The sequence below is a fragment of the Parus major genome, chromosome 8 (genome assembly GCF_001522545.3).
Source record: "Parus major isolate Abel chromosome 8, Parus_major1.1, whole genome shotgun sequence".
NCBI classification, from domain to species: Eukaryota; Metazoa; Chordata; class Aves; order Passeriformes; family Paridae; genus Parus; species Parus major.
The window spans coordinates 7,046,369-7,064,914 of NC_031777.1; the positions used below are offsets into that span (position 1 = coordinate 7,046,369).

Sequence of the window (18,546 nt, forward strand, 5' to 3'; positions counted from 1 at the left end):
TTAAGGTCCCTTCTATCCCAAACCATTCTAGGTTTCTATGATTCCATGGCTTCCTAACCTGCATGACAGCATTCTGCACTGGCACATGGAGGTACACAGCTCAATCATGACTTTATTTTGGTCCTAAAGAAAAAAAAAATTGAGAAATAACTGCTTATTAGTGATCCAAATCTTGCTGTTACAAAAGGGATTTATTTTTTAAATTTTGTGTTAAGGTGTGTAAACACAGAGCTCAGACAGAAGCAGGATTTTATATGCACAGACCATGTCCCAGTGACTCTGATGAACAGATACCAGCCTGAGCAACCTGATGGTGTCATACTGTTTAAACCCACAGTGTAGTGTCCTCATGGAGAGAACAAAACACCATCCAGCTGAGAGAGGGCAGACACAGATCTTCCTCCTTCCTAGGCAAAAGTCATCAGCCCTCTCCTCCAACTGGGAAAAATTGCTATTTTTTTTATTAAACAATCCCAGCCAGTTTTGGAACATGCAGAGCTCCAGGGGAGCAGTGTAAAATGTCAGGCCATGTGTGCCCCAGCAAAGCCAGCCATAACAGCAAGTGGCTTGGCACATTACCAGTTCACAGAAAGAAATCCTGCCCATTATGTGGGAGATGTGCTATATGGTAGAGAATCCCAGAAAATGAATCTCCAGTTCAACATGGAAGTGAACAACATCATACATGTGGCACCTGGGGATGTGGCTTAGTGGTGGACACAGGAGTGTCAGGTTAATGGCTGGACCTGATGATCTTAGAGGTTTTTCTCAACCTTAATGATTCCATGACTATGATCAATCACCATTAGGCCACACAATGCTGTCCAGCTTGGCTTTGGCCTTGACGATGAACTCATTGGAAGCATCAACAAGTGGAAGCCGTGGAGGTCCCATGGGAATGCCAGAAACAAAAGTCATTACAGCTTTAGTCTGTGCAACGCCAAAACCTGGGCAGACAAAAGCAAAATCAGGACATTTACAGACCAACTTTCCTTAAACAAGCCTCAATACAGGTGTCAAAAAAAGCAGCAGTACAGATTTTCTGTGTAATCCAGTATCAAGCAGGCTTCAAACACTTCTTAGAATAGGGATATTGAAAAGAGGTAACTGCTTGCAGACAGGAATGACACTGCAGTAAAAATTACTCCCACTTGCTATATTAGTTCATAAATAAGCATCCCCCAATGCAGACACACAGAGCCAAGCCTTGGAAGTAGCAACATCCTGCTCTCTGTCCATAGCTTACGAATTCTTATGTACCTTTGGATATTTAGAGTTTGCATTTTCATCTATAAGGCTAAAAAATAATGCAATTTCTCTGACTTTGAACCCAAGAAATACAACTAGGCTCTAAAGCTTGGTGAGATTCATCAGGACTTGCATATGTACAGCAAACCCACAGTAAACAGTTCTCTTCATAAAATGGCTGATATAATTTAATGTAAACATTTCCTGTCTGTTCCCTACACCACTCTATTGGTCTTAATAGTTTTTTATATTTAAACTTGATTTTGTTTCTAGAAATCATTCAATTTTAAAATGTTTTGCCCTTGTATATAGCCTTCAACAAAATTTCTGCTTAATTACAGCAAGGCAGGAGAGAGAAGTATCAGAGCTATTCTTCTACTTAGGCACGACCATTTCAGAAAAATAACTGTAGAAATAAAGCTGGAAATGAGCTTTTGGAGATAGAAGGAAAAAATCCTAACAAATAAAACAACCCACAGAAAGAGTCAGGATAAGAACAAGGGTAAATCAGGGAGTCACAGCTTTAAATCTGTGAGACTTCACAGCAGAAGGAAGAAAGAGAGAGTGGAATCTGTCCAGCATGCTTGGTCAGCAACCTTTGTTGAGGTCCCAACTGCTACTAAGTTGGGAAACAGCAGATGCAAACAGTTTTTCACTGCAAAATCTTTCAGGAAGGAAGTTCTAAGAGCACAGCAACAAGAGAGTTTGAGAAGCAGAAAGTTTGCACTTTTAGACATAATGAGGGAAATAGGTAATGTTTACCCAGTTTACTTACCCAGTTTGATGACAAAGTTGAGAAATTCCCCAGTGAGTAACTAGAAAAGACCAACAATAATTTATTAACACACTCAAATTTGAAGGTGTAAAAACATCTGAAGCTACTATATTTATATCTTATATCATTGCTTACTTGCATGGATGAGATTAGAGTTGAAGAGTAAGTCATTAAGAGGTCTTGGTTAAAAGGCAGTGAGGAATGGTGAAAAAAGTGAGGAGTGAGTAACAAAAAAGGGGGCTGAAGATGGAAGAATTTTTCTTTAATAAAGCTGCCTCAGTATGGATGAGAACCACATGGGAAACAGCCACAGTAAAGCTCGAAGAGAAAGAAGGTTGCTCCCAGTAAGGCTTGGGAAGATGCTGTACCTGATACTGCTGTGCCAAGGCAAAGTCTGGCTTTGCAAAGGCTTGCAACATAAGATTGGTTTGTCGGCCCAAATAATTGTATGTACTGTCAAAAAAACCAAACCAAAAACAGAATTGGTAGATGCAAAGAAGGAACTTGAAACCAGTGAAACAAAAGAAGTAACCACAGGCTTTTGCTGTTGACATTGTCATTATGAGTGAAATTTGTGGAATTTATGTGTGGTGCAGTCTACTGTCAAGCATCTGAAGTATGCCAAGCTCCATGGAAGAGAGACAATTTCTCTTCCCAGTTCTTTCCAAATGGAACTGCTTTGCAAACTAAAAATAAAAAGACATCATCGGATAGTAAGTAAAGTCAATCATTTCATTTTCCAGTTGCTTGTTCATTTAATGGATTGCCTAGATGGGAACACAGGTATCACACAATAATTCATCTAATCAACCTGATATGAGGGGCAGAGGATAAATTAGAAATTCAACTCAGCACAGCCTTTTTCATCACAGACTGCTTATGTCAACTAACAGTTTTAATCTCTCTGGGATTTGGTTCCTTACCCAGTACAGACAGAAGTGATTACCTACTTCAAAAGTTGCCATGTGGATAAAAAGTACATTGAAAGCTTTGTGTGAGCTTAAAAACCACAACAATGATCACCCAAAGGAACATAATCTGAGATCCTGGGTTATATGACTGTTCCATCACTAGGACTGGAGCTAAATTATGTGTCTGTTTGCCTCTGTACATCCCTATCTTGCAAAATCCTCCACTGCCATGACTGAAGGCAGTCAGGGAATACTATGCAGATAGTGAAAGATAAAACAGCATAGTGTATGTGTGACAGGAAGGAGTCCAAGCCATACTGACCTTCCAACTGCTCCATTTGCCCCTACTGCCAGTGCAGCCAACAGTTGCTAGTTTGGGGTGGAGGGAGGAAAAAAAAAATAAAAAAATTTACTTCATGTAATAAATCAAGGATTATAAAAAAAAGGGTGGGAGGGAACAGCAGAACTACTGAGTGTCCAGGGTTACTTCTTCCCCAAGGCTGAAGCAAGAGACAATTTTCTTAATCCTCTAATAAGAAGAGTTATTTCTTAAAAGAAATTATTCTTAAGAAAATGTTCTTACCTCATCCACCCCATAAAGGAATTCAAAGTCCCCTGTTTCGTTCTTGTTTATGCACTGTGCCAGGTCCAAGAGGTCTGTGTCACTGAACTTCACACCCTGGAAGGTGGGGATCTGTGCTTTTATCCCATCCAGCAACTCTTCCACACGAACTGTGCAGAATAGCAATCTCATATGAAGGAACACATGCCAGTTCTGGGAGAGTTCCTTCCTTGTCCCCAAGAGAAAGACTTCATATTTTACAAGTTGTTTACTTCCAGCCTAAGCCTAGTAAACTATACAGCTCTAAAACAACAAGCAAGACAGCAAAGAGTAAGACTTTTTTTACCAGATCAGAAAAAGTTTAGGAATGAACCGGCAACAACACATTTAAGACCAAACATAAATCCTTTCAAAATGCTTTCAAAAATACCACATAACCTGCTTTCCAGACCAAATAACCAAAGATCTGTACTCTGTACTTACTCTTTACACCCGTCAGTGGAGGAATGTGATAGTAATAAAATGGCACCTCAGGGGCTTCAGATGCAACCTTCTGTAAGAAAGCAACCAGCTCATCTAGAAGGAAACCATCAAGTATCCCATAAGAGAAACAAACTATACATAGGGAGACACAGTTCAGATACACAGCACAGGGGCTGTGGAGGGGCCTTAGCTTGTGCACCACACATAGCAAGTCATACAAAACCCTTCACAAGTCATAAAACATTAAATGTGCCATAAATCAGAGGAAGACCTTAAGAAAGGCAAAGACAATATTTATTTCAAACCAAACTAGTTTCAATAGCTCCCACACATCCTCTTACAGGTGTAACTCAGGCATGCTGTCACATGTGCCAGACCTGTGTGCCAAGTGGTCTCATCAGGATCACTTGTGTGCAACAGAGGACAAGGGATCAAGTTCATGTTCACCTCCCTGGGGTATTTCTTGGTGAGGATGATGAACAGGGTTTTGGACAACTTCTTTTGCACCATTTTAGGAATCAAAGAGTTATGGTTGACATTATTCATGAGAATCTTGCTCATTGCATCCTTAATAGATCTTAGGCAATTTACTCATTTATACAGAAGGAAGAAGAATGGCAAAAAACAGTGCTGAACCCTCACTGCCATCCTACTCTTAGTGAGGTTTCTGCTGACTTTTGTGCTATTCCTCTGTGAGTACCCGCCTGATTGCCACTGACTGTGCTCTGGCTGTCACTATCAGCCATTCTGGCAAGTTACTCTGGTTTCTTCTGGTGCTTTCATGTTAGCATTTCCATTCAGACAACATTTAATATTTCTTTTACAGACCTCCACATCATGTGGTTCTTTTATGTTATTATCAGGATCTTAAGGACAAAATACTCAGTTTGCAAGTTTTGAAGTAACCTTAGACAGACAGAACCAAAGCTGATCACCTCAGTAACAAGAGACTGTGTATTAGCAGTTGCACAACTTGGAAAGTGGTCAGCATGGAACCAGTTGCTTCCTAGTGTGGCCCAGACTAAGCATGAACAGCAAACTATCCATTCAGAACAGACTAGTTAACTAAACTATTCTTTCCAAAAGCAATTCTTGTTACAAAAAGCTAACAAGATGCATCCCAAAAGACATCCTTCCCATTTCTTACCAGGACAATTCTGCTATCTCTCATCTTAAAAAAATGCTTCTTGAAGGTTTTGCTTCTCCATTACAGTTATGCAAACATTATCATCAGAATATTTTCCAAACAAAATACCTGGCATTAATCCTTTATCAATTATGAAGGTTGGGAGGGCAATAAAAAGGCCTGAGAAATCACATCTACTCACCTTTGTTTGTGGGTTTGAAGAAGAAGGGGGCTATGACAGCAATGCCACCAGCACCTATGGCTGCTGCATGTCTTGCCTATAAAAGAATGGAAAGTATCTGAGGGTCCATCTGCTTCTATTTATCACACACAGAGTGAAAAATATCATATACACACCAGCTCTTGGCACTCTGGCAGATTCAGTGCTCCCACATGAATGATCACATGGTCCAATCTGCACAAAAAAACAAATTCAGAATATTCTGCGGAGATTTCAGTGATTGTGAACTATCAGACTGCCAAAATTACTCACTTCAGCCTAGGCAGCCACAGAACAAGAATCTAAAAAAAGAGTTGAGCCTGTGTCGACCTGATGAGCAGAAACACAGAGAAAATGCTGACAGTGACAAGTGGCGGTAGAAGAAAGACAACACATTTGTAAACATGAATCACATGTGACATCTTGCTGTACTTGCAAGGCTGTCAAGAGGGATGAATCTTAGCATTTTATTAGGAAATTGAAATTAAGACATTGAGGATTTAAGGGGAAGCTGGGAAGAGTAAAGGAAATCAAAGCATATCTTTACTTTCTAAACCTATTTCTCTGCAAACCTACCAGAAGAGTTCAACCTCACAATAGCACCTTTGACTGCTTGTCTCCTGCAAAGGGGAGCCTCCATTCTACCTGTCAGAGTGTATCTGGACTGGAGTTCCAGTCTATCAGCCCCATTGCTGTTTTTCTCCTTTATATCCATAGGAGACATGGATATAAAGGCTATGGATCTGAAGGCCACAATCCTACACACCAGTTTATTTCTCATCATTATCGTTGTCCCCCAAAACACCTTCTCTTCTGCATATCCTCTGACCCAGCATCCAGGAGAAATGCAGCAGCAAGGGGTACAAGGCTATGACAGGTACAAGAAAGGGAGAATGAAGCTGCAATAGGATACACAGCTGCAGATCCAGACTGAATTCTTTCTTCTGTTACTAATTTTGCACCTTTAGGGAAGCAGTTAAGCACTTCACACCTCAACTTCAGTCACATCAAATAATGTAATACATTAAAAGGTTCAGAAATGCTCTTTATTTTCATTTCTTCTCAAGACTAAGCAAAGCAGCTTTTCCAAGCCCTTTCTCATCCCCCCACCTCTCAGTGTACCAAAGTGAAGGACTCTTGCAAGCTCTCCAAGCAGCAGGAACAGACACCAGCTAACTGCCCTGGCAAAAACATACATCTGTGATAAAGGAGCTGGGGAACAAAGCCCAGCAACAAAATACGTAAAAAAAAGAAAAATAAAAAAAATCATCTGCAATCAGGCATTATTATAATGTAAGACCTGGAATCCCCCATTCCCTTTCAGTTACTCACTTGTCTTTCCCCTGGCACATCCACTCTTCTGCCAATTGCTTCCTCTCCTGGATGCTAAGGGACAGTCCTTCTCCTGTTGTGCCATTCACTGTTTCAACACAACAACACACAACACACTGGCTGAGGCCGCATCTACACACATTGGTTTCTAAAAAACTAACATTTTTGAGTTGGGAAGAATCATTCAGATGAGTCTTCTCTATCAACACAGCATTATCCATTAATCTCCAGGAATGCCACCTTATTTTATTCCCCACAGAAATGGGGTGTGGGCAAAACCAGATTCCTTAAGTACCTCTTGCACTCTCTCCACTGGTAAATATAAATGGCCAGGATGATCCCACATCCACATTTCCTCCCTCTACAGCTCCTATCAAGTGAGACATCACAGGATTCCCATCCAGGTAAAAGGTCTGTAACATAGTTTCTGTTACTTACCAAAAACGTTCTTCACATTCTGCTCATTTACCAGATAATCCACATATTGACGAATCACTGGGAGGTTAATTTTTCTGCAATAAAAGGAACCACAGCAACCATTAAGTCCTCACCTACAGTTACTTCAAACATAGTGATTAAGAAACAGAAAAAAACCCATGTATTTTGAACCCTTGCATTTGTACACACACAGATTACCCAAGGGTTAAACACCCTTGACATCTGTTTAACATCTGAGGGTAGCAGCTCAGCCTTGAATTCTCTCTTGCAGTTTCTCTTCCTCCTGAAGTCTGCTATTCCAAACTTTTATTGGGAATTGCTGCAGGTTTGTCACAGCAAAGAACTTTTTTGGGAGATATGAGAGAACAGGAGACACTTAAACCTTTTCCTCTTTTGAGGGAAACAGGAGTCCTCTTAAGAGCACAAAGTTATTTGTGCAAGTGCTGGCAAATGGTTAAACTGCTGGATGGTTGTAACTGCTTGATACAGAAACAGCATTCACTGGATGTGACTTTGACCTCTCTCATTAAAGGATGAGGGGAGTAAGAGGATTCCCTGGAAAAGAGGGGAAATAGAGTTCTTGGGTTATATTCTATGCACGACAAACTTATTTTGTTTATTAATGTATAATATTTCAGTGTTGTTCTCATTTGTCAAAAATACAAACCAAACCTATGGTCTGGAAGTAAATTCTGATGCCTTGATAGGTTTTACACAATACTTAAAATTCCATAGATGCCTTCCCAGAACATATCTGACAAGGACCATGCAGTCCTGGCAAAGGGCTCAGGTCACTCTCTAAATACCGTGTTGCAATAAATTTGAGTCATAATAAAAAAAAAAATCAGAAAAAAGTTTCCTTTAAAGCAAGAATCAAAGCAGTGACTGCAATGGAATGAGTTCCATGACTGGGATGAAGCCATGTTTTTCAGTACTTAAAGTTCACTTTTTGAGATCTGTACTAGTAAATCTCCACTGTCTCTCTCAAAAGCACATACAGATCCTGAAACATCCTCCACGAGAGCTAGGGTCTCTGCTAACTCCAGACAACTCAGTCTTGCAACATTAAAATGCAGTGAGGAGGCTTTTGTTTTCCACCCCTGGTCTGAAGAAAGCTGAATTTCAAGTTTCAGTTTGATGTTATTTTCAAAACTGCGCTGTCCTTGCAGTATTTTCTTCAAGTTTAGACTAATTCCATGCACTCATACACATGACTGCATGCATGACTTTAGCTAAGGTACAAAGAAGTCTAAAAGGCCTTCAGATTCTGACAATTATTTTCTAGCTCTCAAGAGCTCTTTTTAACTAGGACTGCAATTTTCCTTAACAAATGCGAAAACACTGCAATGCTCTACACATGTAACTGCACTATGATTTAATTTGCACGTACAAAGCAACAGAAAAGGAGATATGAAACTCTCTGAACACAGAGGCAAGGTACTTGCTGGCAGCAGAAGGAAGGAAGCAGAGAGAGGGGGATCTCAGTCTGGTCCTAGTCGGACTAATTTAATAGTTCCCCCAGTCCCATCAGAGATCTGCTTTAAAAAAAACAAACAAAAAACAACAACAACAAAACAGCAAGAAAGCAAGCAGATCAGTTCTGCAAATGAGAAAGAAGGAAAATAGGGGTGGAAGGAAACAATAATCAATGCAGATTTGACAGCTCACCCATCCGGAGTCATTGGAGTGATGGTAGCAGCTACAAGACCCTTTAACTTCTTTCGGGGTATCATTGAGCTGTTTGAGGGGAAAAAAGTATAAAAGGGATTATTACCATCTCTCTTCAAGTGCTTCTGTGAAAGGATAAAAATGCCACGGGCTGTGCAGCCGAGCCCTCCGGGCAGGGAGGGCGGTTCTTCAGAGACGCAGACCCCGAGCTATTCCCGAGGGAACGGATGGCAGGGGAGCGGGGGACAGCTCCGCAGCAGCTCCCCCCCTCACCTCGATCAGCCGCGACAGCGGCTCCCCAAGCCGCTCCTCCAGCGGCGCTGTGGGAACGGCCAGGCGGGAAGGAGGCGGGGACAGGGGCGGGGACAGCGGCAGCAGCTGACGACTGCACAGCCAGCCCTATTCAGCCCAGCCTCTCGACCAGTCCAACCACACCCTCCTCATCAGCGTCCCCATATCGGGCCCATCTCCAGCCAGCCTGCCCATGGCTAACTCATCCTTTGCCTGCCCCGCAGCCCCCCATGGCCCCTCAGCACAGCCGCGACCCCTACGGGCTCCTTCTGCCCATGCTTTGGCAAGAGATAAGGCTGGTTTGGGTTATCCATCATTATCTGTAAAATTCAAGATAAAAATAAATAAATGAACCTTTAAATATTAATAAACAACAGGATGGAGACAAACAAAATCTTGGAATGCTTTGGGTTGGAAGGGACCTTAAAAGGTCACCCTGTGCCACCCCCTGCCATGGGTCTCTTTCCACTATCTCAGGTTGCTCCATACCCTGTCCAGCCTGGCCTTGGACACTTCCAGGGATGGGGCAGCCACAGCTTCCCTGGGCAACCTGTGCCAGGGCCTCCCAATCATCACAGTGAGAAACCTTTTCCAAATATCTTACCTAATATTGTCTTCTCAGCCCTGCCGAGATGGTGGAAGTGCTCCAAATAACAGTGCAGTGTCCCTGCTCTGGGACAGATGGATCTATGTCCCTGTGTGAGAAAGGCAAATGGAGCTCAGGCTTTCTTCTCCTTGCATGCAGCCCAACCTGTGGTTTTACCAGATGTGTACCATGTCCATTGTGGAGTGTGAGCTCCATCACAGCACAATCCTCCCCATCCTACCAGAACTGCATCTGGGCCAGGATTCAAATCTGTTCCCAGGAGACCTGACCAATGGACTACTAGCAACCTGTAAGGCAAGGTACTGCCCTGAACAGATTAATACCAATAAGCTTCCAAGAAATATTTTTAAAAATTGTCTTCATTCGGTGTGCACTTCCAGATCTTCTGTTAGAGCGTGTTCTGAGAGCACCCAGTGCCTGCAGAGAGAATAATCCCTTGTTGTGTGACCCAGGAGCACATTTTTCACATATTCACTTAATAACCTCAGGAGTTTGAGGCTGTGGGATTCCTCCTCCATGACAAAATATGCTCACTGTGGGCTGTTTGCATGCAGAGATCACTCTCTGGGTTTTGGCCTTATTAGCAGCTCCTTACAAAGCACATATATTTCCCTTTCCTTAGAGGGACATCTTGTTCTTCCAGAAATCCCCTTTCTCTACACTCTTCCATTCCCACAGTTAATTTATCTTTTTCCAGGCTCAATAGTTCCAGCTCTTGCAACCTCTTCCACCTCCCCAAAGCACCAGTGTATTTCTGGAAGTTCACAGACAATTCAGTGCTGTATAGAGCCATTTAGAGGAAGTCCACAAGATTTCCCGAGTATTTTAATGCAGTTCTAGTGCTACTTCATGGTGTTGACAGCACAGGAGAGAAGCTTTACAGTAGTCTGGAGAAGTTTAGAGCTACTTAGAATTCTGCAGGAGTCACAGACTGGCACAAAAGGGTTTTAGAGCTCTTTTGAGCTCTTCAGAGGAATTTTAAAGCTTCCTGGAGGAAAGTTGTACAGTAGAGATTTAGAGGCATTTTAGATGCATTTAAAGATATATTAGTGCTGCTACACCAAGATAGAACAGCTTTAGATCAGTTTAGGGGAGCTCTGAGGTGTCAAGAAGATGTTTAGAAGATCAAAAGGAGTTTAGTATGTTACAGGAGTTCTGGCACGTTTCACAGGACTTTAGAGCTGCTTAGAACAGTTTTTGTAGGATGTTTAGATCAACCTAGAGCAGTTCAGACTGGTTTTAGCATTGTCTCTAAGCAAAGATTCCAGAACTGCAGGAAAGAGTTCTAGACCTGTTGCAAGGAAATGTGTAAGATGGTGCTGTGGGCAGCCTCACCCTTGATGGGCTGCAGTTGTGTCTAATGACAACAGAGTAAAAACAATCTTGCCCTTGTTGAGTTGTAGCTGTGTCTAGTAAGGAGATCTGTTACAAAAGAGTGGGTTGCCCAATTATGAGGGAGTGGAGTGAGTTGGCTACCCATGCTGTCTAACAGAAGGAAGGTATGAGAGCTTTGCTGTAAGAGCATAAGCTGCTGATACATATACCTGCCTTTGGTGAAGGCACTATGTTATAAATCCATATTGTGATATTGGCTTTTGCAAGTATTGGGATGAATATTATATGTTAAATACATTTTGGCTATGTATGTACTTTTTCTCATGCTAACAAGTTTTAAGCGTAAAGGAATTTCGTGGTACAAAGCAAGGAAACCCCAGAGAGCAAAAAACAGTGGGGCCCAAGCTGTTATCAGCAGAAAGACAATGAAGCCCAGACTGTTTATCAGCAGCAGGACATGGAGACAAGGCTGTTATCAGCAGCCAGGACCAGGCCGTTGGCAGCAGAAGGACGTGAAGCCCAGCTGTCACCGGTGGCAGGAGGAAGGGGCCCAGACTGTTATCAGCAATGACCGCTTGCAAAGAAAGGAAATTAAATTCAAATAAAATGATGATCAGCAAAAATAAAAACCATACGAAGCATGCTCTGAAGAGGCGAGTTCAGGGTGTAACCATGCAAAATGTTTCTTAGGAAAGTTTGAATATGCATTAAACCCTCACAGCAGGAGGGGATAAAAAGGGTGTTCGAAAGATACCAGGTGTGTTCCTGGCAACACCAGGGCACTTGGCTGTTTTAACCCTTTGCTTTATTTTCTTTGTCTCCTAATTGGTTTTTTATTTATATTAAACTTTTTATAATTTGTTAAGAAAGTGAACCTTGTTTTTCACACACTATTATTCAGGGGAGCTTTTACAGAGTCTTTTGAGTGATAAGTGACTGAGTGTAGTGGTTTGACACTTAGCAAAAATAGTAAAAGCCACCTACGAAAGTGATTTCTTTGAGAAAAGCTGCTGGGAACTTCCTCTGTGCCTGAGATAGGCCAATAGCTGCCCAGTTCTGGGAACTGACAACATTTTGCACCATTGAAAATTAGGTTCATCTTCTAAAAGGTGAATGCCATCTTTTAAAAACCATAAGCCCGGGAACTCTCTTTTTTTTCTGGCCTTGAAAAGTACCACAGCTCTGATGAGGCCGGCCCTGCTCCCCCGTGGCCTGTGCAGCTGTGGGGTGAGGGCTGGGCCGGACCCCAGTGGCTCCCAGGTGGGGGATGGAGGTCGCGGGGCAGGGGGTGGGGTGGGGGTGTCCGGCCCCGGGCCGGGCCATGGATGCTGACACTCGCCAACACCTTCCACCCCCCCCCAGCATAGACAGCTGGGCCAAGGACCGCCCAACCCTCTCAGTGGCTGCTGGGCTGAGGGAGGCACCAGTTCGGCCTGAAATCCAGCACCATGACTGCTGTGGCACTAGGCGAGATTTAACCCTTTCACTACACAGATGACACCTGCAGATCTTGTTCTTCTCTCCAGGGAAAGGACACATCGACACGTAGGAAGACAGCATGAAAACATCAAGGTCAATAAAGAAGGAGTCTGTAATAGATTGCTATTGTTTTTTAATCAAATTTAAATAAAACAATATATTGTGATTGCTTTGCTTTTAATACATATAATTGGTGAGACAAGTGATTGCTAAAGCACGTGAGTGCTGAAACTGTAAAAAGGCCTGACCACAGAACCTGGCTGTGCAAACACGAATAAGAACATCTCCTTGTTATGAGGTATATACTGTAAATTGCATAACTGATATAGGACCAACGTCTGAGCATGGACTGCGAAAGACTACAAGCCTTCATCCCACGATCACCAGGAGGCAGAGGACGACCACTTAGCAACAGGTGGCATAAGCTCAGATGCAACCCAGGAAGAAGCAATGAAAACACATACAGGAAATGTATATAAGGGGGAACCTCCTCAGCTAAAGTGCATGAGTCTTGGGTGGAGCAGAGATACCCTGGCTGTGCCCAGCTCTGTTTTTGCTTGCTCATCGCTTGCTGAATTAATAAAATTGATTTTCATGAATGATCATTTAAATTGGCTCCTTGATTTAGTCATGACAATTTATAACAGAGTCAAGCCTCAGATGGAAGAGGGATGAGGAGATGCCAAATGGGGCTGAAATATTCTTTTGGTAGGGCCATGGAGATGAACAATGATATACTGAAAATATGTCCTTGATTAATGAAAGAGTACTGGGGGAATGAAGTATTCAAGCTGTAGATCTGAGCAGAGGCATCCATTGATGAAGCTAAGCAGATATTGGAGCTGTGATCCTGTGAAGCACTTGAACAGAGAGAGAGAGAGAGATGAGAGTTGATGAAAACCCTTTGCCCCCAGGGAGAGAAAAAGAAAACCTCTGTTCCCAGAGATGATCACAGAGACAGATGGAGAGAACCTTTGCCTTGGAATAACTCATCCTTAAAATAATACCACTTGAATTCATGGCCCATAGACACACCTCTAGGAGGGCTGTGATAATGGGAGGAAATGTCACAATGGCAGAATTTTTGCCTGGGCAGCTGCTATTTGTAGAAATTAAAAGCCAGAGAAATCTGTTTCTTGTGGAGAAGTCTCCATGGCATGACAAAAGAAAACTCATCTCCCTACAAGGACCGATGAAAAGACTAATGTATAGTTGGTACTGTTTTAACATCCCATGTTTTGTCTCTATGTTGTCAGTTGGGAAAAGAGAAAGTTGGGTAGGAGGAGGAAAGGTTTCTGGTGGTTTTATTCTGGTTCCTTATTCTTGTAGTCCTGTTAATAAAGTTTCTTTATTCCTTTTAAGTTTTGAGCCTGTTTTGAGCCTGTTTTGCCCTCCTTCTTCTAATCCATATCTCACAGCAAGAAATGAGTAAGTCCCCATGTGATTTTAGCCAGGGCTAAAACCCACCACGTTATTTGGTGCATTGGCTGGGAAACTCAAATTGGCAAATCTAAACCACTACACTGAGGAAAGGGCTGCCTCAGTGTTGGAATCCAAAATAAAAGCCTGAGTCCCTCAGAGAGAGAAAATAATTAAAATATATTAAGCCATAGATATAGGGAAAGAGTGTAGGTTTTAGTTTTAAGTAGGTAGAAATATAGCTTAAATGCTTTAAGAGCTTGTGTTAGCTAGTGAAAAGCCTTATTTTATTTCCCAGTTTAAAGTTCAGTGATACCCTTCACAGATTCAACTTAGCTCTAAACATAATGAAAACATAGCTTATATTTCTAGATAGAACAGATAGGATTATTCATGTAAACACCCTATATGTAGGATTTAGGTAAAGAGAACATTGCTTTCATTAGTTAGAATTAAGCTTGGATTGATGTAAAAAGTTTTGTTTTAGAACCATGTTTTTAGCTGATTGGATGATTTATGAATTTAATCCCCTGTATTGGGGATCTCTCTCAGACACAAACCCATCTGAAGAACAGCAGCAGCATCATCATCACCAAGAACTACTGCAGCTGCTTCTGCGGCCTGGGACAACAGGACTCCATGCCAAGAAGCTGCTACTCAGGACATCAGGACTTTATACTAAAAGCTTTTAGCAAGGACTTTAACTCTCTGAACTCTTTGCCTTTGAGACTGATGCTTTTATACAAGAAATGTATTTCCAGCAACCAACAACTGCTCATTTCTCCTTGAGACCTGGAAAACCCCTTGTATCCCCTTTGATGTGTTGACACCTCAGTCATGCCACCACAGTTGATTGATGCCCTGTGTGGGGAGCAAATCAGTTCCCCACAGAAATTGAGAAGGCCTTGTCATCTGTTTTGAATCATTTTACTGCTCCTTTAAGCATCGTGGTAGCAGTGTTGTTTAGAGGATTTCCTGGAAATTTTAGAGGAATTTATGACTTCCCACTGTTTGTAGCCAATTAGAATAGTTTTAGAGCTGTTGGGTTGTAGAGCAGTGTGGTGTATTTTAGAGCTCTTTACGTTTTCTAGAATATTGTTGAGCCCTTTAAAGAAGTCCACACTGGTTTAGCACTCTGGAGTGTCTTAGAATCAGACTTCAAAAGGTGTAACTTAGGGCATATAAAAAAATAGCTCTTTCAGAGCTCATCAGATGCATTTTGTAGCTGTGTAGTGGTATTTTAAAAGGGTTTAGAACACTTCACAGCATATTCAAGGTTTAGAGGTCCTTAGAGAAGTTTAAGAGGCCCAGAGGAAGTTCACAGATCTTCAAATCAATGTAGAGGAGTTCTAGATATGATCAGAAAAAATACTCCTTAGAGGAGGCTTAGAAAGATGCTAATGGAGTTTAGAGGACTCAAGCACTCTACTAAGGGATATTGCAGCTCCTCAGAACTACTTAGTGAGCTTCTGAGGAGTTATGGAGGAATTTGGAGCTATTTTTCTGATCTTTAGAGCTGCTTCAGGAACTGTAAAGGTATTTTAAATGTGGCAATAAAGTGTTACAGATGTTTAATATAATTTAATGGCAGTCTAGAGCTGATTAGAAGAGTTTTAGAGTGGTTTAGAGATGGCTTAGAGTTGTGTAAATTACATCTGGTTTGAGGCAATTGCCTTGTTTGAGAAATATAAGCGTTCCCTACAGCTCTTTAGAGCTAACTAAAGGATTTTAGACCAATTCAGAAGACGTACACAGAAGTTCAGAGATGCCTAGAGGTGTTTAATATCCTATAGTTCAGAGATGTTTTGACAAATTTTAGTTGGTCCAGCCAATCACCTCCCTCAGATCAAGGTTGGAACTGTCTTCCCACATCTGGTCACTGTTTCTGACTCCCCTCACTACTACCCCTGTCCTTCTCCTCCACTATCACACACTAAAGATTTCCTGTCCCAGGGCAGTCATTACTAATCTGTGGAAGGAATGCAACTGAGAAAATGATGGTAAAAATTCTAAGACTCTCAATCACCAGAAGAAAAAAGAACTGTGCTCTAGCCAAAAGGAATGCTTCAATGGCTGTGGGAATGCACATTCAGAAGAACCTGAATACATGAACTGACATTCAGATTCCAAAATTTGCACTGTAAATTCTAGGCAAGACAGAAGAGAAGTTCAGGCTGTCTGCAGCTGCAGCATCTTGTGTAGTGACTGGAAAAGTGTCTTCCATGAAATAAGCAGTACAGTGTCAGTGGTGCTAAGACTCAGAGGATAAGGACAGCAGGGAAAACAGCAACAAAAATCAGTTGTTATTTTTCCAAAATAAGTATAGCAATAAATAGTTTTTAATAGATTTAAGCAAATTTTCTATACGGAAAAGCACATGAATGTCAAAAGCTTATCCAAATAACTTTGTAGGGTAATTTCAAATAGGGAAGTTATAAACGCTTTTGCTGCCATGTGCCAACAAGATGGATTAATATATTTAATGAGAACTTCATTATTCAAGTAACTGATTTGCTGAAGGAGCTCAGTAACTAAAGCCAAAGGCCCTGCAAGTTTCCTTCAGACTTTTTGTTGTTGGTGTATTAACTTTTCCATTACTTTCCAATACACCACCAACAACTTACCATCCCTGTCCTTTACTTCAACTTTCCCCAAATCACATACCTATACATATTTTTGACATTCAAGCTTTCACATTTCTCAAAAGCAGAAGGGGATTTCTGCTGTAGCATAATTACACTATACTCTTGCCTCTTTTTCTCTGCAATAAACAAATGTATCCAGATGTAATTTTCTTTAAAAGAGAGACCCAAGTCTATTTTCAGAGAAATATGAAGTACTGAAGCCTAAATGAAAATTCAGAAAGACAGTATCTGTGAAAGTGATAAAATTCTGTTAAATGCCATCATGGCTGGCTGGTATTCAGGAGTACATAATCTGGAGAGTTGATGTGATGTCATTATCTACGTATGTATCTATCTACCTACCTACATTTACTCTGCTCTAAATCAAAACCTGCAAAAATCAAAATAAATAATGACCTCTTGGATATTAAATTTTCATTTTGAACTAATGTCTTGGTTTGAAAAGACAGGTGTCTGCTAAGGAAGGTAGGAACCTCCCTTGAAATGGAAAAATATAACCCTCCCCTCTGAATTATTATAGTTTTGAAATTGAGGGGCTCTCAGATATGGGAATAGGAATAACAGTTATTTATTAGTATACATATGTATAAATTTTAAAAAACCACTACAACTTAATAGGAAAATTAAAATAAAATGCAGTAGTACAAAAACCACTGACCAAGTCAGAATACAACCTGACACCCTGTTGGTCAGGGTGTTGGTAGCAGTCTGATTAAATGGTGGCTGCAGTCCTCCTGGAGTGACAAATGTGGTTCTGCTGAAGCAGTGATCCTGTAGAAAATTGTAGTTTTCCTCTGAAGGCCCAGTGGTGGTGTAGTTGGGTTCAGTCTTCCTACTTCCAGTAGAGGAAGGCTGACTGTGGTGTTCCAAGTCTGATTATATCCAGGTAGGAATGCTTGGCTCTTCCCCCTGGGTGGAGCATCTCACAATGGGGTGATGATATTTTATCAGTCATGCAGTGAGACACAATGGCCCATTACCAGAATATATCCCCCTGGAGGGAGGATGGGTTGTGGAAGAGATAAAGAATACTGCAACACCAGGTTTTAACAGATGGTAACAGAATACATACTTTTGGTTACATCTTGCATTGCAACCCAATACTACTATTAAGTTTGCTGTTGATTCTACCCGAAAACTTACCAGTTTAACTGTTCTAGAGTTAAGAGTAAATCCTTGAGTGTTGCTGTTGGACACAATGTAGAAGTGTGGATTCATTCACAGCACGCACCAGAACGAGTTGTTAGGAAAGGCCTTTATTCCCTGAACTTTTCAGACTTTTATAGGGTATTACAGGTTTAACGTGATTGGTAAAGGGACCACCTCTTATCCCATTGGTGGGATAAGAGAAAAACACACTAACCACAGCTGTACAGAACTGTTTTGAGAAAATGAAATTGTTTACAAAGATAGACCTTGAGCGAGAGACACCCTCAAGAGACATTCCCTTGGGAACAGGTCAGCCACTGACAGGCTGTAATTCTTTCAGGCTCAGAAAAATCAGGTCCGCACTGGAGGATTTTCCTACCTTAGCCTTTATACAGACATTCCCTGGTAGGGAGCTGGAACTATAAGCTCTTTAAAGTCCTTCCAACACAAACCATTCTGTGATTCTGATTCAGGTTGCTGTGTCTGCTGCATAAAAGACATTGTAACATGCCAAGTTTGTTATTTTTTTAGATGTTAAGATGCTTTCCCATTAGCAGTCAACGAGAGTATGATCTATACAAAAGTATAATCTATTTATGTCTCTGGAAATAGAACTATGAGGGTGCACTGGAGCCAAAGTATTATTGGCAACCAAGAGAGTATCAGGGATGTTACTCTTCAAGTAAAGCTCACCACTGAACACAGCCGACAGTGCCATCTGCTGTAGAATGCAGCATTGGCTCATTCTCAGAATGGACAGAAAGAGACCAGGTTGTTGAAGAATCCATCTCTGACGGCCTTACATCATCTAAAGAACAGAAGTGCCTGCCACCCACTACCAGTATCCCTACTATTAGA

General features: G+C 41.5%; 1 protein-coding gene across 3 annotated transcripts; it reads right to left on the reverse strand.

Annotated features, from left to right (window-relative positions):
- Nucleotides 1–170: 170 nt before the first annotated feature.
- NPL (N-acetylneuraminate pyruvate lyase) lies at nt 171–9,684 on the reverse strand. Of its 3 annotated transcripts, none has more exons than XM_033516499.1 (12): nt 9,659–9,684; nt 8,764–8,832; nt 7,096–7,169; nt 6,658–6,745; nt 5,463–5,520; nt 5,308–5,383; nt 3,980–4,072; nt 3,518–3,666; nt 3,257–3,303; nt 2,392–2,476; nt 2,024–2,063; nt 171–947 (listed from the first exon to the last, which is right to left on the reverse strand). In XM_033516499.1, the coding sequence occupies exons 2-12, from the start codon at nt 8,826–8,828 to the stop codon at nt 796–798; spliced, it is 927 nt and encodes a 308-aa protein (XP_033372390.1). In that variant the 5' UTR covers nt 8,829–8,832; nt 9,659–9,684; the 3' UTR covers nt 171–795. The 3 variants fall into 3 exon arrangements, with proteins under 3 accessions (XP_033372390.1, XP_015491200.1, XP_015491201.1); XM_015635714.2 differs by lacking the exon at nt 9,659–9,684 and adding an exon at nt 9,037–9,166; XM_015635715.2 differs by lacking the exons at nt 2,392–2,476; nt 9,659–9,684 and adding an exon at nt 9,037–9,167.
- Between the last annotated feature and the right edge of the window lie 8,862 nt (nt 9,685–18,546).